The 23669-nt window shown below is 40.5% G+C and overlaps 1 protein-coding gene across 3 annotated transcripts in view; it reads right to left on the bottom strand.

The window, feature by feature from the left end:
* Window positions 1-5305: 5305 nt before the first annotated feature.
* The window catches only part of LOC127368724 (glutamate receptor ionotropic, kainate 2-like), a 56329-nt gene continuing 37965 nt past the window's right edge, over window positions 5306-23669 (bottom strand). For 2 of the 3 annotated variants that reach the window (XM_051409830.1, XM_051409829.1), the window contains exons 7-16: window positions 23518-23661; window positions 22578-22685; window positions 22328-22441; window positions 22002-22208; window positions 20817-21040; window positions 16887-17005; window positions 15723-15940; window positions 14258-14483; window positions 10033-10283; window positions 5306-8145 (exon numbers count right to left, since the gene is read on the bottom strand). In XM_051409830.1, coding sequence (XP_051265790.1) covers window positions 7981-8145; window positions 10033-10283; window positions 14258-14483; window positions 15723-15940; window positions 16887-17005; window positions 20817-21040; window positions 22002-22208; window positions 22328-22441; window positions 22578-22685; window positions 23518-23661 — 1776 coding nt within the window. In that variant the 3' untranslated portion in view covers window positions 5306-7980. Of the gene's footprint in view, window positions 8146-9663; window positions 9743-10032; window positions 10284-14257; window positions 14484-15722; window positions 15941-16886; window positions 17006-20816; window positions 21041-22001; window positions 22209-22327; window positions 22442-22577; window positions 22686-23517; window positions 23662-23669 lie in introns of all 3 variants that reach the window. The other variant, XM_051409831.1, reaches the window with a different exon arrangement.

Genomic DNA, 23669 nt, shown 5'->3' with positions numbered 1-23669 from the left:
TTTGGATATTAATTTCTGTTTCTAATTCACTCTCATACATTTGCACAGACACTCTTGTTTTCTGTTACCAAAAGTATGTTTCACACCGAAAGAGGAATTTCACCAATTTTACACATCAAGATCAGTTTACTAATTATGAGAAGTAGTGCTCATACTGTGAAAATTGTTATTCTGTAGCTCTGGAGGAGCTTTTTGAAGTCTTAACAAAATCATTTGAGTGATTATCTGTTCTCCCGGGCTACAATTTTAGAACAAAAGCTTGGTCTAATGAAATTTCCTGCTGGGTTGCAGCTGCATTGTGGGACAAATGGGATCTGGCATTTTTTAAGCTTGAACCAAACACTAAAAATCAGAACATCTCTTCCTTCATCAATTAAAAAACAATTCCCCAAACTACCCTCATGCCCAACCCATCATAATGGCTAGAATTAATACTAGAGCTAATCCTGTGTCACCCTAAAGAAATACTGCCAGCAGGGCCAGAAAAGATGTAACTACAGTTGTCGGTCATATTAGGATGAATATGAATAACTCCAGCTTGATATTTTAGTAAGTAACCTACAGAGGTTTAATGTGATTGGCTAAAAAAATGCTTACTTTTCTGTTAAGGTTCTTATTAGCCTCATATGTGGTAGATTTCTTTATAGGGTCTACATAAAAAACTACCACATTAAATGAAAAATTAATCACCATCAGTTTGAATAACTAATTCATCATCAGACTTTTATAACATAAAACATTTACTGCATGGCTCCAGCTCCTCCAATGTGAGGATCTGTGACTTTTCTCTGTTTTATATAATTAAAAATGGAATATTTGGGCAGTTTAGACTTGGTCACTCAATAAGCTATACATTTTTTTTTTTTTAGCATTTAGCATTTGTTTCTAAAATTGTCAATTTAAGTAAGTAGATAAGCTGACTGAACATGTGGAGAGAAAGGGAGCGAGATTACATGCAACAAAGATTGTTGGCTGCATTTTGAACCAAGGTTGCTGTAGTTACATGGCCTGAATCTTTGAAGACGTCTCTTTGAGCTCTGGGAAAATATGAGCACCATTTTTCTTTTTGACACTTTTTATAAATAAAATAATCAACAGATCAATTTGTATTGTCATTTTTAAGTTCAACCCAATCGGTTGCTGGCCTCTTTGCAATTTTTTTTTACCTTCTTTATGGATCTTAAGTTGTCTGAAAATAGAAAGAGTGCGATACATCAATCACAGCATCTTACATGTCCCTGAAACTCAAAGTAAGTGATGACAAGAGTTCAAAGTGAAAGAAAATGGATGTCTTCATTCTATGTGTTGCCCTCATTCTCCACTAGGAGGCAACCTAGTGCCACTGTTTCATTGCTCCCCCTCAGGCCTGTGAAGGACACAGCCAAAGCAGATTAATCACCTCAACACATCTGACTCACCAAAGACGCTGGTCTTTCTTCACAGCCCTCTCTCTATTCTGCTGCTCCTCTTTAATGTCCTTGCGCCTCGCTTTTTTACAACCAGCTGTCTCTCTTTTGGTCTCTCCCGCTAAGCACATCCAGGCTTGAGGTGGTCCATTAAATAAACGCTCTTTGTTTACAGTTTCCCTTTGTTACCCACCATCATTTTCCTATACATCTCCCCTTTTATCAATATACAATCTCTGGAGATGGCCTTGTCAAGGTCAGCTATTTTTATGGCGTGTGATATTGGAGGTATCGCGGGGAGGTGGCGATAAGAAGAAGGCAAGGGAGAAAGAATAAAGAGAACTAAAGGATGAATACCACTGGGGCCTTTACTGCAAACAGCGCAGTGTGTGTTTTCAGGATGTCAGAGGCAGTAAGCAGGCCGGAGAGAGGAGAGGAGTACATATCTTCACCGTCTTTCTCTCTATCGTCCTATTCCTCATTCCTAAACTGCGTGTTGACCTTTGTAGTACCGCCTCCAGGCTGTATGCTTTAACCTTTCCAGTGAGATAGAGGGGGGGCCCTGAACTGGGAATACAAGATAAATCACAACTGCTGTCTGTTAATGCGACAGACAACAACACACACCGGCATGCAGGGACTGCTGAAACCTTTGTCCTTTCTCTCAAAACCCTTCTCATCCCAAAAAGACACTCCCGCATACACACACACACACACACACACACACACAGATGGTTTTGCCTCCATAAAGATGTCATCAGCATCAGTGCACTAGGCTATTATATCTACAAGTACACCCTGAATTATTCATCCTTCATTAAAATGCACTATGAGTAATGATAGCCAGGAGTGTGTTTTTGGGTATTCTTTTGTTTGAGTAAAACACAGAGGTCATTAGAAGTCATTTCTGGTCAATTTTGTATGATCAACCATGCTCCAGAGAAAGACAGAAAAAAAAAATCCCATTTACTTTCTGTGCATTGGGAATTCATGTTGAAAGAGATCAAAGGGGACAGACAAAGAGATGAGAGAATCGACATCTTCTCGTCTCCATTTGGCTCCCTATGAGAGGAGGAAAATTACTTTAAAGCTGCTGCCTTGATGAAAGAAAAAGGCGTTATGGCTGATGTATTCCTCCAGAGGTGGAATCAACAGTATGAATGACTCAAAGGCAGAGAGGAGGGGGGTTAAAAGAGAACATTTGTATGAGAGAACAATTTTTTGCTGAGGAACGGGAGTGCTATTTGACAGCAGTGAAGAAAGCAGCCATTCCCCTGTCAGAAGATGTGACTGGTTCAACACTGTTATTTCCGGTGCGTGCATATAAAAAAAAAACGCAGCAGATGTCATTAGATACTGAGCCCATTTGCAATATCAGTCTGGGATATCAGACTGAGCCCCAGCAAGATGTCTATCTCAACATGCGATTTGGTTTCATGTTCAGCCGCAACTTGTTTTTCTCAGGACAGGTATAGAATAGGTCATGAAATTGAAATAGCCTCCAAACGTCCCATTAGTTTTTCTCACCTATACTCTAAGAGACGACCAGAACTGTCATGTTTCTGACAGAGCTGTCAAAGCATCGAACCTACCATCCTAGTTACACATAAAGCAAATAGAAATGAAAACATTGTCAGTGAAAAGACTCATGGGGTAACGGAGACGCCAGGAGCAGGGTGAATCACTTAGCAAGCTGTGCTCCTCCATTCTGCAGCTGCCACCCACCACAACACATCTGCCAGTGGGAGAAAAAAAAAACACACTCAGATAGAAAACCACATCCAAACAAATTGCTACATGACACAAAAGATCACTTCTTCAAATTGAAATTCATTTGCAGTCGAAACGGGGGTTGGTCCCCCTGGGCACACGTGTATGACTGTAGAAACCCACATACAGGTGGCAAATGGTGGAGCTACAAAGACACACAAAATCTACACGTTGTTCCAGTAAGACCATTAGATTTCTTCATGTGGGGCCAATGGTTCTTTCAATACGCCCCCCTGTGCTATCTCTAGGCAGACACATGCCACTGCTGGGCAGGATCCTAATGCGTACCAAATCATCACTTTTCAACCAACAACGTCTGCCCGGCTCAGCCAGTTACTGCAATTCCCCTTTATTGCATTTCCCCAGGATTTTATATTATATATGCCGAACTCCACAGAAAGGAGTCAAAGCTCATTTCTAGACCTGAAAGGGCTACAGAAGGGGAACCGTCTACCACATGCTGAATATTGCACCAAAACTGTTACTGGCTTTGTTGATATGAGCCACATGGTAACAAATCATTAAATTATTTACACAGACTGTGCCATGAATCAGTGATTTGCTTTAGGGAAAATGTTGAATATTGACTTTTTGCCTCTTTGTTGGAAAGCAACAAGTGCTGTTGTAGCCGGCACATTAATTTGCTTTTATGTGAAATACAAGGACTCTAGCAACAAATGATGTTATTGTGTACCTATTAAACCTTTTTAGTCTAAGATGATTAAAAGTTCAAATGAAATTCTTAGACTAGTGACATTTCCAAGCATTTTTCTGTATGAGCTGAATGTTCACACTTAACTGCAGCCTGAAGTTGTTCTAGGTGTGGCGTATAAGTAAAGTTATTCTGTATGTAAGAGGGGAGCATTATTCATAAAATCAATTAATCAAGCAAATTAAATAGATGACAAATCAAGGTACTTATAATAAAATCAAATTTTGCCATAAAGCAATCCTGCTCATTTGTTTGTATTGCTTTATACAGTGGTGTAATACACCAAGACATATTAAGGGAATAAATACCACAGTATGAACTGTATGGCAAAAGCTCTGATGGTAGACACATAACATCTCATGGTATGTGGCGGTTTTATTACCCAGCCCTACCGCATGTAATGACTGTACATGTACTGCTACTTGTTTAAAAGAAAAGAGAAAAAAAAATCAAAGTCGTCTTACAGTACATGATTCTTAATCTGGGATCCTGAATTATTAAAACCACTGGGAAATGAGGAGCAGAATACATTTCCTCCTTCACAAAACCTTCCTTGGCAGGTACTATTAGCCTATAATATCTGTATGACAAACCAAAGTCACATTCAGAAAGCAATTTTCTGTCCACAACGCAATCTTGGCCATTAATTGCCTAATGAACAAGATGTTATCCAAGGATACCTTTCCAATGACCACTTAGGTAAAGGAGGAAGAGGACTTAATATGATGGAAATAAGTGTGACAGACTAAACGGTCCCTGCTGAACGCACTGACGCATACGCTGACCTTCCCTGTCAATCTGGAGGGCAGACAGGGCGGCCATTTATGTTGTGGCGGCCGAGCGGCCGAGCTGCAGAAACGGTTTTCATCATTACACCCAGAAATCCAGAGCTGTCTAACTGCCCGCCGCCTGTGGGAGGGAAATAACAATAAACAATGAAAAATCTGAGAGTCAGAAGGCGTGGAACATTCTCGGGCCCTTCTGTCAGGCTAGACAGTCTCCCGTGTATCATTGTGAATTCTACTAACGGTCATCTGGATTTCTGTGATCTCAGAGGGGTGATTTTAGAAACTCTGTAGTCAGAGAAAGTGATACGCAGTCCGGCACACAGCCAGGTGAATAGAGGGACCAGTGAGCCGGTCAGAAAAATAGCTGCTCAACATGCTTACAATCTTGATTTGATTAACAATTTAGCAATTACCTAATGCATTCCTTTGTATAATACAAATCACGTCTTTGGGCACTTAATCAATTAGAAGCGCCTGACATTTCAGAATATTGCAAGACATAATGCTCATCATTATGCATCATAGCATCAGTTGATGCACTCTAAAATGAGTTACCAAAACACACCCTTCTTCTGTTCAATTGTTACCCAAGAATATGAAAGAGTTGTGTAAATAATGTAAGGCAGAAGTACAATTATGACATTTTTAATGACATTATTTGTAAAACCTTGCATCAATGTCAAATTCCATGAGCTCATATTTGTTTTCGACAGGACAGCCAAGCCTTTGGAGTCGCTTCTAATAAATGTTTCCAGGTATTCAATCACTTCAACTCACACCACTAGATTTAGCTGCGTAAAATGACAAGCAACACTGGTAGAACGCCAATGAGTTTCAGGATAATGTCTTCCCTGTCAACTTTCATAATGTGTAAATGTGGATGTTTTAAATAAGTCATTAACTATATCCACTCATGTACAGCAGAGATATCATCACTAGCGTTGACCCATGTGTTGTGGGTGTTTGTTTTTTGTCTCTGAAATCCCTGGAATAACAATTCAAATGACTAACTCAGATAGTTTAGCAAAACAGGGGCAGTGAAGAAGAAACCTACCAAGTATGCTTGTCATTTCACAACATGGAACAGAGTCAACAAACAAGAAGTGTCGTGGGGCCAAATGTGATTGTGTCACTTTGTGAAGAGAAAACACATCTGGAGACAATTAGCGGATAAATGATCTGCTCCGTCCGCTTGACGCAACATGAGTGGAGCAACACCTGGCACAGGAGCAAAGGTGAGACATACACACACGTATGTGAGAACTCAAATGTCCCATCAGTTGGACCAGATATTAAACAGACTTTACACAGCCAGCTCTCTAGTACAAAGTCCATGAAATGTCCGAAAGGCCAACTCAGGACATTATCTGGAGATCATACAAGAAAACAGCTATACTGTAAGTGCTTCAAAGTTGCTGATTATTCCCGCGTCAGATGTACTGCAGCTGCACTCTTACATACATTCACAAGTCGCCCAAAATTCATTCCTGACCTTGGAAGCAGCAGCAGTCTCTGCACAGTCTCACTTAGTTGTTCTGGAGCTTTTGATCATACCACATGATCTTCCTGAGCAGATAGAATTGACCAGTTGGAATGGTAGTTGTTACATTTTTCCGGAGCACTTTAAGGAGTTCTCATACATGTCGGCTTAAAAGTTGACAATGACAAGTTGACACTGCAACTGGGCATATTTAATTTGCTGACAAAGATTATGTGATACGATCAAAAGCACCAGAACAGCTACTAAACTGACCTTGTGTTGAGATTGTTTTCTTCACTTCAATTATAAATTTTAACTGCCTGTCCACAATGCAAAGATCTACATTTTTTTGTCTACTATAAAGTTTTCAAAGGGTTATTTTTGTAAAAACAGAAGTGATCAGTGCTATGAACACTTTTAGGACTTGATATTAGTGTTTTTGTTTTGTTTTTGCAGTCTACTAGGGCTAAATGTAGTCTGGAAACAGCATTGCAGCCTGGCAACTACAGTTATGTTTATCTTTAACACAAGCAACAAGCAATTTGCATGTTTTACTATGTCTTTCATGGTGACTCATCATAGCTACCGATAGTTAATCACACTTGTTGTCAGTAGCACTTTGTTGACAGAAGCGGAGTTCCAATTTCTAGAATGAGTCAGCACGTTTCCTACTCTAGGAACCAGTTTTTTTTTTTATTGTTCGTACCGACCAAAAACCACCACATTGTCCCCAGACAGTATTTACAGCTGGCCCCACGATACTGACAGACAAAAGACTGAATCTCTGATTGATGAGAGAAATGAACCCTACACAGCAGAGTTTGAAGCCCCATAGTTGACAGAGTTTGTGGGCTGAGTTGGTATCTGCTACATATTTTGTCCACAGGAGGGGCTACCATGATACAAAGTACTACAAAACTTCTTGTTCTTGTACAAAAACAAACATTTTTGTAGAAATCCTGCATTTTAAACAACTGATACAGAGTGAAAACTGCAACCGCATGTAAGGACAGACATGAATAAGGACTTTGACAGTATACATTGCTTGCAGAGGCTTTGAACATAATAGGCATGGTAGAAAGTTCTTTACAATGGCAGAACTTTGGCACAAGAAAGGCATTACAGAAGAAAACGATGAGTATTTGACAAGGTCAGCATAGATGATCCCAAACTACATATCACTTTTATACATCAGTTCATAGTAAACCATTTGGCACTGACTACCGTTCCCTTTGTTGGTGTGAGATTAGTGTTTGTTCAAATCATTTGAAAGAAACTCAAGCCACTGAAGGGAGGGATCGATGGGGTCACACACACATGGAGGTAAGACAAAAGGGCATTGACATCAACAGAAAAACTACATCTGGTGTTACTGTCACAATAGTGTTTTCCCTTCTGCACAGGTGTCAGATGAGAGAGTGTGTGTGTGTGTGTGTGTGTGTGTGTGTGTGTGTGTGTGTGTGTGTGCGCGCCTATATGTTTTATGTGTACGTGTATGTGTGTGTGTGTGTGTGTGATGTGTTAGACCACTTCTAGGGGACCAGACTTATGTTTTGTCCCAAACCTGCTTGGATCCTCTTTCAATTTACACACTTTTGAGTCCTTTTTTTCCAGCTCCCTTCAAAAAGTGAACGTCACAGTGAGGTGACACTGCTCAGGTATCTATATTTCCACAGGAAACATCTGTCTACATAAGCAAGTGGGTTCAAAAGAATCCTGTTTTGACTGCTAACCTCAGTCTGTGGTTAAGTCAGCATTAATCTGACCCCCCGTAGCCCCTCCTTGGTTTTAATTGAGGGGCGTGTTTGGGGGTATGCCCAGCGTTCATGCCATGGTTTCCTTTCCTGGGAGTCTCCTGTCGTTGAACGTGTGCATGTTAATGACCTCCTCTGTCTTTACGATGACGGGCGGCTGAGGCTTCTGTTTGAGACGGCGTTGGCACTTCAGAGACACACGCAGCTCGTCCATCATGGCACTGCAGAATGAACGCTGCAGAAGGCAACAGGAAAGAGGGAAAAGTTACAGCTGGCACCATGCTGTTTGCCACGCTACTCAAAACTATGCTAACTAAACTTTACTGTGTAAAATACAACAATCAGCCAAGATTGGCTTCTTTGAAAATACTGAATATTGGCTAGACATGATGATCATTGCCATTTTAATGTATAGCTTATTAAGGAATATGGTGTGTTTTAATCTAAATCTTTTTTTTATTCCTAAACACTTCTTTATTTAAAGGTCTGATGTGTCCCAGATTTTCCCCTTTTCAGCTTTACTGTCACACAAAGGTCTAAATGCGTTTTCAGAGCATTTTATACCCTGCCAAGAACTAAGAGAAACATTTGTAACGTTGCCTTGCAAACAGAAAATGAAAAAGGTATTGAATAAAGGACAAATATCCACTTCAGCAGATTAAATCCAAAAATATTGGTACCTTCTTTCAAAACATCAATCACCCTCTTGCAGAGTGACACGTGTTATGTAACCTCTGTAATATGAGCTTCTGTTGTCCCTGCATTATGTATGTGGCGTGAAATCCTATAAAATGTCAATATGCTTGTGCACCAACGTTGCCAAGAGAAATTCCCATACATTCACTTTCTGATTATGCAAAATCTAATTCAAATTCTTAGAGGGTGTAGGAGGAGAGAAGATATAAAAGAGGTGGGAGAGCAGTAAAGTATGAAGCTATTATTTTTTTGTTTGTGTGTGAGCGTAGGCGTGTGAGATGGATATCTGTAGGTAGCTTATGCACCAGGTATTTTAGTTTTTTCTTCATATTTACATATATGTGTCTGGTGTATGAATGAGATATTTTGTATACTCGGGAAGATGAGTGATTACAGAAATAGAGAAGGGCAGGAAAGGGTGAGAGAAAGAAATAGTGGAAAACAATGAGGAACGATGTGGATTAGAGTGATGGAGAAAAGGAGAATGGGGGTAAAAAAAAAAGCTGGTGATGTTAGGGTGACAGAGGTTGGCAGGGGAAGAAAATAGAGAAGGAGAGGGTTGTTGTCAGCATGTAAATTACTAGCACCTTGGCAGCCTCGAGACTATGGCATTTGCAAATTATCTGAATATTGTGACCCAGTCTTGCGGCTCTTGATTAATGATAGCTAAGATGTGCTCTGAAACATATGCAGACTGTAAAAAAAAGCCAGAAACTAATTACTATTGCAATAAAGTAACACGCTGCTGTGCTGTGCTAATTCTGTAGATGTAAATAATTAAAACACGCTATCAAATGGACTTTCACAATTATCTGAAACATCCTTGTACAAGTTAAAGTGCACTAAAATACATACTCCACACTGTGTGATGAATCATGTACACTCAGTTCTAAAATAGAGCACAGATAGAACAGTCTGAAATATATTCAGTCTCTTGCTAGAAAGAAACATAACCTGAGGGTGGAGAAAAAAGCTGCAAACATGCTGCAATGTATGCGTCTCGAGATTAAAGGATAAGTTCACATTTTTTTCAAGTCTGTCTTAAAACAATACTCACTGGTCCATATGTACACTGAAAGAGTTTTTGGTTGCTGTAATCATTCCTCTCTTCCATGCTGGCTGCGAGAGATCCCATCCTGATGTGATTTCAAATTAAGACATGACCAATGACTCACATATATATGAGGACGCAAGTATTGTTTTAAAACAGACTTGAAAAAATGTGAACTCATCCCCGACTAATTTCTAATCCTGCAAAAAAGAACAAACACGCTAAAACACACTACACTTATCCAACACAGTATATATGTTGCATTGTATTTGATAGTTAGTTTGTTTTAATTTCTCACATTTAGGGATGAGTAATGAATCAAATGCATAGCGAAAGGGCTGAATTCTTTAAAAGCATCACAAAAGACTCCAGTACCTTCTCAAGCTGGGCGTTCTGTTTAGACTTATAAATGACCTCCCCTACAGCGACAAACACTGACAGCACCAGTCCTGCAGCCAGCACGATGAAGATCCCACCGATGTTCTGCACTCCCAGAGCGCTGGCCTCTTTGCTTTCCTCCTCGGGACAGCCGTTCCCTCTCCACCACTTCTCCTTCATCATGTGGAGCTTCCCTTCCTCCTGCAGCTGCAGAATGGCTATTGTGATCTTGTCTCTGTACGGAGAGCCTGCAAGAATAAAAACACAACATGAAACTAGTGAAAATGGATAATAGCCAGATCTGAAAAGATTATGCCTAGCAAGGTCATTGTTGAATGGGTATATATAAATGATGGTGGGTGTATGAAACACACTCTGGCTTGCATGTGATCATATAACCTGTCATGTTATTGTTGGCTGCTTAGAGGGAGTTTTTGTAAGTCCTTCTTCAAATCCCACTAATCCCTATATTCACAGAGTGATTCCAAAATTCTCACTCCTCTCTGCAGTGTGTGAATTATAATGCACAGGGAGTTGGCAACAAAGACTTGGCTCTGTGGAGCAGAGCTGCTGTTGATTTTGACGAATTAGCTGCTGTTTGCGCACGCTTTCATATGCCATAAATGGTGCGTATAAACAGGAAAAACAAGAGAAGCCCAGTGGGGTGTACATTACATGGGTGCATATGTGTTTGGGATTACATGTGTGTATCTGAGATAGGGTTGCTCTATCAGTGTGTTTTTAAGCATTTTAATGTCATGATGAGTAAAAGAACCCAAATCCACAGACAGTGGGAAGGCGCCAGAATTAGCGAGAAGGCATTAAGGCGCAGCGGGTGCTGGCGTGATCAAAGGAGGAGTAATCGTTGCAGAGTACCCGAGTGGGGTCGTGTTCCTCTCCCATCCACAGCGTGTGTGACACAACACACAGCCGTTTGAGGCACAGCGCGCACACTCTGCCCCGACCAGGCCAAGAAAGATTAATAGTTACTGTGAGCGTTCATGTTTCATTTATAAACTGCTTTAAAATCTTGTTAGTGCATTTATGTGATTTTAGAAAGCATACAAATGTACGCCTGGTTGTGCATTTCCATTTCAGACTCATATGCTTATTCAGAGTGACTTTAAAGAGGTGAAACAGTAGTAAAATGTAAAGTTTTTATAATGCCGACAAAAGCATTTTAGAAACACACCGGGAACATTTTGTGTTAAAACTCAGTATGGCCCCAGGTAGTAGGTAGCATCACTGTTGCTTACATACAGTTTTGGCTGTCAGCCCCTTTAGTTGATTCCCTCTCCGTCTCATCTATCATTTATCTATTGCCATCCATCATCCTTTCATCTCTGTGTCTCTATGTATTTAGACTGACAAAGGGGACATTAATAAAAAAAAAAGGAAAATTACACAAAGTGCCACTGATTTTTGAACAGCAGATCACTGTTTCACTGCTTCTTTGATCATAAATAGTCTGGTATTTTTGTGAGTGTACCTGTGGTGTGCCTGCGAGTACATTGCTTTCTTTGTGACATGCAACGAAGTACATAAGTGCATCCATTCATTCTGTGCATGTACAGTAGATATGTACTGCCCCGAATCATTGTGTATATGCATGTGCACGTGCATGAGAAAAGCATATGCTTGCTTTATTTGAAGATGAGAGATCTATCAAGTATCTGAGTCCCCTGATTCTCGCTCCGCTCATATTTCAAATGATTAATGATGGCCTAACAAAGCAGGCCTTGGATAAATGCTAATAGGATGGGTCCTTAGAGAGGAGGATATGGAGAGCGGGGCCCGGGCGAATGGAAAAGCGCTGTGCTTGACACACTGTGCATACACAACTATCTGACAGATGTTCAACACCAGAGGACATCCATCACTCCCATACTGTCTGGCTTCAAGAATTAATGTGATCACAGTTTAAGTCGATAGCTTTATATGACGCATTTCCGTTTTGGGAACAGGACGCGTGAAAACCGACAAGCTCTAAGAGGTTAAGAGTTATTATACGGCTTGCTCTGGTTTATTGCTGTAACAGCCCTACAGGGAATGAGCTGCTAAACAGTGTTGAGCAGGGCAAAAGTTATAGGCAAGAGGTTGAGATGAAGGCTGAGGTCTTCATCAGTGGTGAAAGTATTCAGAGCCTTTACTTAAATAAAAATACTAATGCCACACTGCAAAAATAAGTATAGGATAATCAGGAAAATGTACATTAAGTATTAAAAGTAAAAGTACTAAATGCAGAAAAATGGCCCCTTTGACTGTTATATTATTATATAGTATATCATTAGATTAGTATTACTCAGGCATCAGCGTGTAAGCAATATTTTAGATGGTATATCTATTTCATACAGGAACTAATGATTATTTTAGTAATGGGCTAATTAATTATTTTTGATTGATTGTTTGGTTTGTAAGAATTCAGAAAATTACAATTACATGAGCCCAAAGTTAAATATTCACAATGCTTTTTTAGTCCAACCAATCGTCCAAAAAGAATTTAATTAATTTAAGTTACATAATTAAAATCATGAAATGAATGAATGAATTACTTAAATGATCAAAACAGTTGCACTTTGTATGTTTCCCTCTGAATATCAGCAGAGAAGAATTATAAGGTAGCATTAGATTGAAATACTCAAGTACCTCAAATCTTTACTTAAGTACACTACTTGAGTAAATCTACTTAGTTACATTTTAACACTGTTCCGTGTGCCACCCTCTGAAAAAATTTCATATCCCAATTCTTCCAAGAGTAACCCTGGCATGAAAACAGCAATCAGCAATTAACAAGACCTCTTCTATCTCAGAAGAAAAATTTTAGAGGCTGCAATCAGCATTATTTCTGAAATACTGAGCAATGAACATCAGGATTAGAGGTGAGTTAGTGGGAAGTAATAACTTTGAAAGCGGACATTTTTTATCATTATTTTTTATGCATTAAAATACTAAATCACTTATCGCTGAATTAAAGTGATTTGGCATATATTTTGTAGTCGTATATTTGATACACTATATTACCAAATGAATGAAAATAGAACCCACACTCAGGTCTGTGTGTCTATCTCAAGGGCATCAGTGTAAGTACTTCAGCACTTATGGAGCCACAGTGGGACTATATTTCACAGCATCACCTCAGCTTTGTTACAGCCACAGCAATCATGGCATCCCTGTAGATCCATAACTGCCCCATACTCATCAGCCGTAGCCGGGTCCAGATGTGGATGGCCAGAATGAATCCTCCATATTTTGATGGCCTTCATATCACTGATGATAAATGTGGCTATTACAGCTGGTTGCAGTGCTCTCCGTAGCCTCGTCATGACCACTCTAACCTCCTTGACACTGGGACTGACTGGAACCATCACCAGCTTTCTGCTAGGGTCCCCTGGATTGCCAGGGTTGCCAGCTGCTTGCTTGACAAAGACTGCTTTATATGCAACAAAACTGTTATTATAAAACAGGTGAAGTGGAAAGTTTCAAATGTATGACATAAAGTGCTAAAAGTAAACAGTGCTTTTGATTGTTTGAGCTCCTCTGCCTCCTCATGGGATAATAGCGCTTTAAAATGTCAGAATACATGTTTTTGAGAGGAGCTGGGTCAAATAGGAAGTGGAAAAAAGGTCTTAGTGCTCTCTTTAAACTCTTTGAAGTGCTTTGTTCTTGTGGTTTAATGCTCAGATCTGATTCAGACAGTGTCAAGTGAGTCACAGGAAAATTGCTCTAAATTGACTTTCAGGTTGCTTTCTGTGATTGTTTCACTGTCTTGCACTCGCAATCTTGCCTCATGTGGCTCCAACGTAGGCTAAAACACACCATTAAAAGTATTTCTGAACGTTGTTTAACCCAGGTTTGCTTCTCCACTCTGTAAATAATCCTGTGAGAAAATCATTATGGCCTGAAAAAACCCACACTTGGTAAGTCAGAGCTCGAATGGAGCATGTTTCTTGAGCCCCGGGCACTTTTTAACCTTATCCATAAATTCAACCATTCGCTTTTCATTAAGCTAAACCTTTTACACCTTACGCTGTTGAAGCATTATACCCGCAACCCCATCAATAAAGGTCAACCTTTCCGTTCTCAGAGCTTATCCATCATTCACACTATATAACTTTATCTGTCACATGGTATCTGCCGCATCTCTCTGACCTTGAGCTTTTCAAACGATTTTTCATAACACAGCAGGCAGCACAGAAGCATATATAAGTTTGAGGTCATTTACCCATAGGTGTTCCCACTCCGTAGGCTTTGGAGTCTATGAGGCCTCCGATCTGCGTGAGGTTACAGTTGCGCTGGGTGACAAACTCGATGGTGGTTGACTCCATGAGGAAGGCATAGTCCGAGGTCAAGACGCGCTCGATGCCCTCCTCCACGTTCTTGACCATCACAGATTGCCTTCTGCTGTTCATGAACTCCCACATCTTGTCATATGTGGAGATTTTTGTTTTCTACAAAATAAAAGAGGAAAGAAGTGGAATGAGATTGGCAGCTGCATTAGAAATAAATACTATGGTCAACTCTAAAATCTGATAAATTCTTCTGTTTCAGTGTGTAACTTTTCATTGTGCAGTCTATTTTTGTAAAGGACCAGTGTGTCTTCTTTAGGGACATTTAGCAGTGAAGTTGCAGACTGCGACCAACTGACACAACTACAAAATAACTAATAAAAACACATGTATGACTATTATATTCCATTTCTGCCAATAGAGCCTTCTAATTGTTACACACCGGACCTTTAATGTCATTATAATACTGTTACCAAACTTATTTGAGAAACAAAACAAAGAAACACCTGTGTACACTGATATTAATTAAGAAATCCTTTTGAGATTTTCATGAAAACAAACCTGTTTTAGATACTAATTATGGTCTGCACTGTCTGATTGTGTAAATACTGATTCCCCTGCTGAATTCAAATTCCCCTTTGCATTAAGGATTCCTCAGGATATGATGCATGCATACAATCCCACAATGTTTTTATCTCATCGATAACAGCCTCACTGTTTACTGTTCACTTTCCTGACACTGTATCAGAGCTGTATTGAGTTACTGCTAATGCAAACTGAACACTTCCTACCAGTTCACATTAAGTGTTCGATTGGCGAAACATGCGCGTGGCTTTAATAGTGAAGAAGTCACAAGTAAATGCGACGTATTTGTCACCAAGGTCAGCGCTAACTGTGATCGTTCATCAAAGATGCATCTACAAAACAGTACACGGTCATTTTCTGAATTCTTTGACAGCGGATCGTTTTTAAATATTTCAGTGAGTAATGGAACAATAAAGAGCAGCCAAGGTGAGCTGTTAAATGAAGAGCTGCTGAGGACAGGCTGCATACCTCCAACTCCTCAGCAAGGTAACCAACTCCTTGACTGTGCCCTGCTGTTGGTTGGAAAACTACTTGCACCGTGCCCAGCATGAAAATCACAGTTGCAATTATTATTGACTGACTTCATCATTAAAACAATAGTTTGTTTGGCTGCACAGTAAACAGAAACACCAGTTGCTCTTGTGTTTATGACAAAGTAGTAGGAATAGTAAGTATTAAACAACATTGTTACCACCAGCAACCATGGGTTTCGCTAATACAACAAAGGGATGAAATATGGATTGTATCTTTAATTAGTGAGAAAGGAAGGTTCCTCATAAAACCACCAATAAACAACACCCTGGCAGATCCAGCTACCTTGAAGAAGGTCATGGTGGCGCCATCCTCCACCACCCCGTACAGGATTTTAGTCTGCTTGGCCAGGTCATCGGCAGAGTCTATGGGCGACTCCATCCTTTCCACAGTGAGGAAGGCAGCCAAGTTGGCTGTGTATGAGGAAATGATGATGAGGGTGAAGAACCACCAGATGCCTCCCACTATTCGAGTTGACAGGGCCTTGGGCATGAGCTCTGAGCCTGGTGTGAGGGAGGTGGCAGGAATGAAAATGTATTCATCTCAGCAAGTCCTCTTTACGATTCTAATCTTGTATTTGGTTGCAAAGTTTATATTTAACATGTAAAAAAACAAGACAAGATTAGTTCCTTTAAAAACAGTCACTCTCTTCAAGATTTCAGCTCAGGCAGATGCTGCACTTGCTTCAAGAAGAAATCACTTGAGAGAGCTCTCAAAACAAGATGATTGGCAGATTTCAAACAAGTGAAATTATCTTGTCTCAGTCATAAATGAGAGCTTTAAATAATGCAGGAGACTCAGACTATTTGAAAGGTCTCCTGAGAGCAATTTTTTTTTGCATAAATCAATCATATCTAATCAAACACATTCAATATTGATTGTTCAGAACAGTGTTAAGAAGTGACGGGCTGTTTGGGCCAGAGAGTCATGTACCCAAGGTAACCTCACATCCTGACTCGACACCCCACTGATCTCTAGGTGCTGATGGGCCAAGGGCAAGAGGAGAGGACACTGGGTATTATTGTACTCTCATTACTATGATAAAGAGCATATTAAATAGACTGTATATTATTTGAATGCAGCTAGGTAGTCAGGCTATTTGAGCTGCTGTTGATAAAAACATCAATATACATTTCTTCAAATTTGAATTTCTAATTCAGATAATTAGATTTCGCTCATGTGGTATATAAGGGCTGTTCAAATATACTCCTCTCATGTACTCATAGGTTTGATCTACATTCCTATGAGTAGGCTAAGTTAATGAAAAAAACAATAAAACATTACATGCACATTTACATTACACAAATTTTCTCTTCCTAGCTGGGGAACCCTTAGAGGCCTCTCTCTGTTGCCGCTGGCTTGGATGAAACAACCCAACCCTCAGAGACAGTGGGATATAGAGAGCTTCAGCTCCACAGAGCAACAGCAGCCACAGGCTGAGGCATCTACCTTGCTGCATGAGAGCCCCAACTCCAAACCAGAAACTATTGAGCAGCGTAAAATTGTTTTCCACTACATCCGAGTCTGGGTTGCATGGATGCGGGTTGTACCACTCATAAGGGCTAAACCTATAAAAGGAGAGAGCACAGAGAAAGAGATGTCAGCACAAAGCAAAGAACACTGTGTACCCTAACACAGATTAAACGGCACATAAAACATACATTTCAAAATATTGTGAGCAGGAACAAAGGGAATGTGAATGTGTAGGAATCCTGTGTCGTGGCCTCAGGGTTAGAGCTTGTGCAGAGACCAAAGCAAATCATTCTGACTTTTGCCGAGATCAACTTATTGGCATATTCAAATGCCATCAGTTTATTGTGAGAACAGATCAATAGGCTGGAATAACACTGTCACTGGTGATAATGTCCCAGAGCGTGATGATCTTTGGAGCTCATTTGGATTCACTGACTCGGGAGCCTTTATGTGATTCCCCCGGCAACTGCAATCACAGTTACTCTGCTGATGCCACATCCTCCTCACACCCCCAACATGGGACTGTTTTTTTTTTCTTCCTTCTTTTTTCTTATGTTTTCCCAACAGTCATTTCTGTTCTTCCACTCAGAAACCCCTTTTCTTTTCTCACACTCCCTTCACACCTTCATCTCTTTTCTCCATTCCCACTCCAACAACCTACACCTCATTTTTCCCCCTGATTGCCTTACTTCCCCTATGAACCTCCGCCTTTCACCTCCTGCTGCCTCCCTCAGCTGATTGTCAGTGTCTTCAGGTCAGTTGTGGACATTTCTCATTTATTATCCTAAGCAAAAGTGGCATGGCATTAGCGCAGGGTGATTGGGTTAGCGTTAAGCATCAGGATCTGATTGAGTTTGTGCTGAAGTGGGTGATAGAGAGAACATTGCTTATGCAGAGTTGAGGGGCCCATCAGGTAAGGTGGTTTAGGAGCTTTTCCCCAACATGCTGCATGCTAATAAGCCTGCGGGCCGAGTCTTAAAGGTTTAGACTGCATAGAAATGGGATGCAATTTGTCAGCTATGCTCAGAGGCGCTCAAGTATGTATACACATATATATATATATATATATATATATATATACACATACACCGTGTTTACAAGACACAGAGCCGCATTTCACATTACCACACTAAATGTTATATGACGGCTGTTTTATGGCAGCACTATTTGCCACAGATACTACATGACTGTTGAAGATCCTACGCACAGATATGTCATTGATCTTTCTTTGTTGTTGTAGCAACCCAATTAACAGTCTTATTTTACAAGCATCGTGAATGTGGCAACATTTTTGTCATATGCCGTCCCCCTTGAGATTCATCAACATGGACGTGGTTGTGATGACACATTATAATTCTTCCTGTCAACCACATCAGGATGCCTGATTTGCTGGAATGTCAATGAGCTTAGTCTCCTTGAAACCACAGGCAACTGAAACGGCACAATGGCCTTGTGGAGCTGTGCGGAATGCAGTGTGTGTGCTCGCATGCGTTTGTATATGTGAGTGGTTTTTATGATGTGTGTATCAAGCCTCTGGCGCATGAATGTTTGCAGATATGTCTCTATAGCTGTGTGGGTGTGCATTTGCAGATGATAGCAACTGTGCATTGGCTCAATCAAATCCATCTCAAAGTCAAATATTTTCTGCGAGGATTTATTTATGTTGCTGCTAGATGTTAACTATAATCTTGAGCTGCAGCCTGAGGCCAATTATGGGTGATATCCAATATGTTTTGTAGGGCAGATAGTGTAAATCTGTGTAAATCTATACAACAGACAAACACTGATTGGATTGTGTTTGTCCCCCTCAGTGCACTACATGTGTCTTCTGTATGCACCAGGCCCGATAGCTCCTCTTTATGACCTTTGCCTGCAGTCGGCCCGTATTCCTGCGGGCCGTGTTCTGCACACCGATCACCAGGAAGAAGGCAATGTGGAACATGCGGACGTAAGGTCACCTCCTCACACCGAGCATGAGGGACATGTCGAATTGCACACAGAATTCTAAAAAGATTTTCCCCTCTCTCTCTCTCTCTCTCTCTCTCTCTCTCTCTCTCTCCTGTTCCTCTTCTCCTTCGCGCGTCCCCAGTCACAATAACACAACACGCTCCCTCCATTAACTGTCTGTTGGATTCAATTACTCTGGCTGGCATTATAGATCTGCTGCCTTTCTTCTCTCAGGCCAAGTGAAGAGGCTGTGTTGGGGGTGTTAAAATCATAGGCATCCTGGACTTGGACTGCAAAACTGCACAGGCCTGTAATTACATGTAAACATGTTATAATACAATTTAAATAATCCATTCTTCTTGGCAGGAGGACATTTTCTACATCGGAAAAGGCTTTGTGATCTGAGAGAATACCATTTGTTCTGTTAATAAAGAAAGGAATCAATTCAACCAGAAACAGAGCTAGAAGGAACCACTGCAAGTGAAATGTATTTCTCTGGAGCTTGAAATGAGATAGCTTATTTAGTCAGAAAAAAAGTGTTTATTTGTGTGGGAAGCAGTTCAAAGACGTGAATCCCTGGTGAGATTGAGGTGTTTAGTGTTTTATTGTGCAAAACGAGGACTTCATAAGCCCCCTCCATTCACTCTATTTGCAGGGGATTAAAGAAAATAATATCCCCTGCATTTGGGGAATTGACCAATCAATCAGTGGCCGTGCAATCAATACTACAATTATGAGAGAACCAGCTCAGCGAACTGTAGAAAACACTGTACTTCAGATTTAAACTTTGCTGAATATTTTTGGTCACATAGTGTGAGGACAAGCACTATTTATTGCCAAGGTGTGCAAAAAGGCACAATGCATGCACACAGACAAGAACATTATAATTTAATAAAAGTATTGAGGCCATTTCATTATAAAGCAGAAGAATATCAATATAATTGCATGCTAATCACTTACCCTGACCAAGCGTGGAAACAAAAGGGCTATGGGTATAATTTGCATATTCTGAACTAACTTAGGTGACAGTTGCTGCTTTCCTCTCATGTGATCATTCTGCCGGTAACATTTGATGAAACGTGCATTAAACCCAAACCTCTCAGGATGAAAGCGGAAGAAGAGAAGCCCTGGGGTTAATACACATCTTTCTACATCGGTCATGCACTGAGGAGTTTTAGGGGGGTGGGTTCATAAAGATATGTGTAAGAATTGTACTTGTACATTTCTTACAGCTGATTAAGAGATATAAAACGGGTAGCTGGTTTTACAATTGCTGATGCTTGTGCAAATATGCCTGAAATAGTGTAACGAATCAGCATTTTAAAAGACCATACCAGTGTTTTTCCTGGTTTTGGCTCATTTACTGTAAGGTAGTAAAAACAGAGTAAACATTTAATTATTTTCATTACAATCAATGAATGACAATGAAGCTAAAACAACAATCTTTTTCTTTTCTGGGTGCTTCAAGATGTAATGGGAGGCCCTGAAATGTGTTCAATTAATTTGTTGTTTTGGCAGCCAACAGTTGACCACATCTTTTTAAAAATGGTATACACTTGTATTTTAGGGGAATGGAAATCCAACTCTGATAAAAAAAGAGTTTAAAAGCTGCAGTATGCATTGTAAAATGATCAACGGTAGGGTAAAGTATAAGCAAGTGTGTAAAAACACCGGTATCGTCTTTTAAAATAACATTTTTAGATTGGTTATTCTTTTATTGTACACCATATCTACATCACTGAAGTCATCTAAAAACATGGACTGCCTCTTGCAGGAGTGCTTTTTCTGCCTGTCACAGCTTGATGATTTTCAGTGAATGAATTCCCCTATTCAGGTCCAGAGGGAGCAACTGCTGTGTGTTAGTGAAAGCAGGCAAATAGGTAGGAAAGAAGGAAGGAAGGGGGAAGGGAGGAAGGAAGGAAGACAGGAAGGAAGGGAACGGAAGGGTTGACATGTTACCTGGCTATGACAAACAGCACACAACTGACACCCAAGCAAGCCAGCAGAATATACATCCAGATATCGGGCGAGAGGGGGTTAAGGAAGGAGAAGACCCCGGGGTTGGTGCCATTGGGCTTGCGGTACAGGATACTTATCCCCAGCGTCATATAGGGCTTTGAGAAGTCGATGACCTTCTCTCTGACGTAGGTGATGGCCAGAGGAGCCACCGCCAGGTCTGCTTTCTGCAATGAGATAATGAAGGTAGAGTGGAGTGAGATTGGTGGTTAGGTGTTCGAGTCCACCAATAAGAGACAACCAATCGAATTAACATCTGATTTCTGTCGACAGTTGGTCTGGTCAATATGTACAAGAGGAAGAGCCATGACAGAGGAGATAACATAGCTGGGGTTAGTTCAGCTAGATTAGCAGGTAGGAGGCTGAGTTTTTTTTGAAAATTACAGGTTATATTTCTGATCCTTCTTAGTGGTGTCAGAGGTGAGTCACTCAGACAACAATTTTGGGATTAGATTAATCTGTGACAAATAAACCCTGCGTCCCCTCAGAATGTAAGATTAGCCACCTTTGGTGCTAAGCCCTTGAGTTATTTTTTTTATAACCCCTCCAAGAAATAAGTTATGCCAGTTTTACAGTGAATTTTTTGTTCATAACTATTAATAGTGGTGGAAGGTAAAACATATAATTTCCTGTTTTGAATCTCAAATCATTACAGTCTATATTTGAGTCTTAAAATCCTTATCCATTATCATAAAGGGAGCCTAGCTTTGCTAAACAGCATCCAATGTGACCACAAGTGACAATTAAGGAATAATGTTGAATGCAAAAACTCAATAAGAGTAGCACAAGAAGAGAAGGGTAATAGTCAGCAACTTGAATCCGTAATGTCAATTAAACAGCAATATCTACCTAAAGTCAGAAAACATTAGCCACTATAATGGTCATACTGGAACAAGACTGTAGAATCCCTAGAGAATTTTTCATTTTTACAAAAAATGTACCACATGAGGGTTAAAAGATATGTAAACTGTATTCACGTTTAGCTGTTAGTATTTGGATCAACTATCATTTCATTGTTGGTTATTATAAAATATTAAATAAACTGAAGTTTTGCTTTTAAAGATTTAAAGTAATTTCTGCATTTTTTATTTTTTGCATCTCACAATATGCAAAAACTGGTTAACTCACATGGTCCATGAGCTCCCGCACCATCCCGTTCCACTGGCCTGTGCTCTCATCCAGTGCACCATACTTCCCATCCTCCACTAATCGCAGCTCATAGCGAAAGCCCAGGATGCCAGAAAGCTCCCTCAGCAGGTCGATGCAGTAGCCCTCGAAACGATCATTCCCATACAGAGGTTTGTCCGACTTCTTAAACATCACATATGGCTCCTCCTGTATAGGGGAAATGCATTTGTGTAGAAACGTGTCTGCAAGTTTTGTATTATACAGTGAGCCTTTTTTTCTGTGTGTATTTGTTGACTGTGTGCGTGTTTTCATTTGGCTGGGTCTACCAGTATGGTGGAAACACGTAGCGATTTGTTAGCCAGAGAGTCTGTGATGTTGGATGTCTTGCTTTTGTGAGTCTCTGTCATATTCAGACCGCTGGGAGGATCCCATGTTCCAATCTGTTGAAGCAATTCAGTGTCAAGTTTATATCACCTCAGCTTGTCTACAGATAGGAAAAATAATGCTTTAAAGCATCCAGACATACTTCTTCAAGATTCAGAAGCCACAAAACCTCAGCTACACTGTTTAACAGACCTTTTCTAGCCCCTCCTCCTTCAGACTGATGACGTCCAGGTCGAAATCGGTCCTCAGTCCATTGGTCTTATTGAAGAGAACACGTCCTGTCAATCCATCCCAGTGAGCCTACAGACAGAAGCCAGAGCCATAATAAACTAAAAATCCTCAGTTTAGCACAGTCATTCCATTAACCTTAAGGTATCGTCTTTCTCAACAATATGAGTCCAACCGCTAACCATAAAACCTTTTCTGTCCCAATTATATATTCTGTATGTCTCTCCCCTCACTGTCTATCTCAACAACATAACAAGAAACAATAAAGCAGCGAGAATAGAAGCAGGTTTGACAGGTAAGAGTTCATTATGCATGTGGTTCATTGTGCTTGAAGTTTCACTTCAAAGCCATTGGAGGAACAGACGGGCATGGAGAGCGATAGCAGACACAGGAGGGGGAGGAAGCGCCAGCGACTACAATGGCTCATTCTGAAAATTACCTGCAATGATACCATCCACAGAATGAAAGTGCTTTGTAGAACAAAGCAAATGGCTGACCCTGACTAGAGTTAAGGAGACACACAGAGGCTTTGATATAAACACGGGTGAAGATATGCACGGAGGAAAAAGTGGGAGAAAGGGAATGAAACATTACAAAATAACATGTAGTTACTGTGGATAATGCAGTGGTTATTTAGATTACAGTATCATGAAGATTACTGAGAGTGCTAAGATTAAGCAATAGAGTTGTTTAGGATGTTAATGTGGGTTGTATCATGATGATCACAAGAGAAAGACAATGATGCAAAATGTGCAGGTAAGTTAAGGAAGTACAAAGGAAATGCTTACAAACGTGTGATTGCACTGATCAATACCGTATGACATGCCCAGACTACAGTGTTCAGCAGATCCATAGGTCAGAGGTCAAGACAGGGTGCACACTGATAGCACTTATGGCCTTGTACCTCTTTGATGAGGCCGATGAAACGCCCCCCGAAGCGCCACGGCTTGTGGCGATTACACTGCAGAGAGCTGACGGTGATCTGCTGCGATTGCTGCACCGCCACCGCCACCACGTGCACGGCGTCGTACATCAGCGCTGCATCCGTCTGCAAGC

The sequence above is a fragment of the Dicentrarchus labrax genome, unplaced genomic scaffold (assembly GCF_905237075.1).
Source record: "Dicentrarchus labrax unplaced genomic scaffold, dlabrax2021, whole genome shotgun sequence".
Taxonomy (NCBI): domain Eukaryota; kingdom Metazoa; phylum Chordata; class Actinopteri; family Moronidae; genus Dicentrarchus; species Dicentrarchus labrax.
This window is presented reverse-complemented; position numbering and strand designations above follow the sequence as displayed.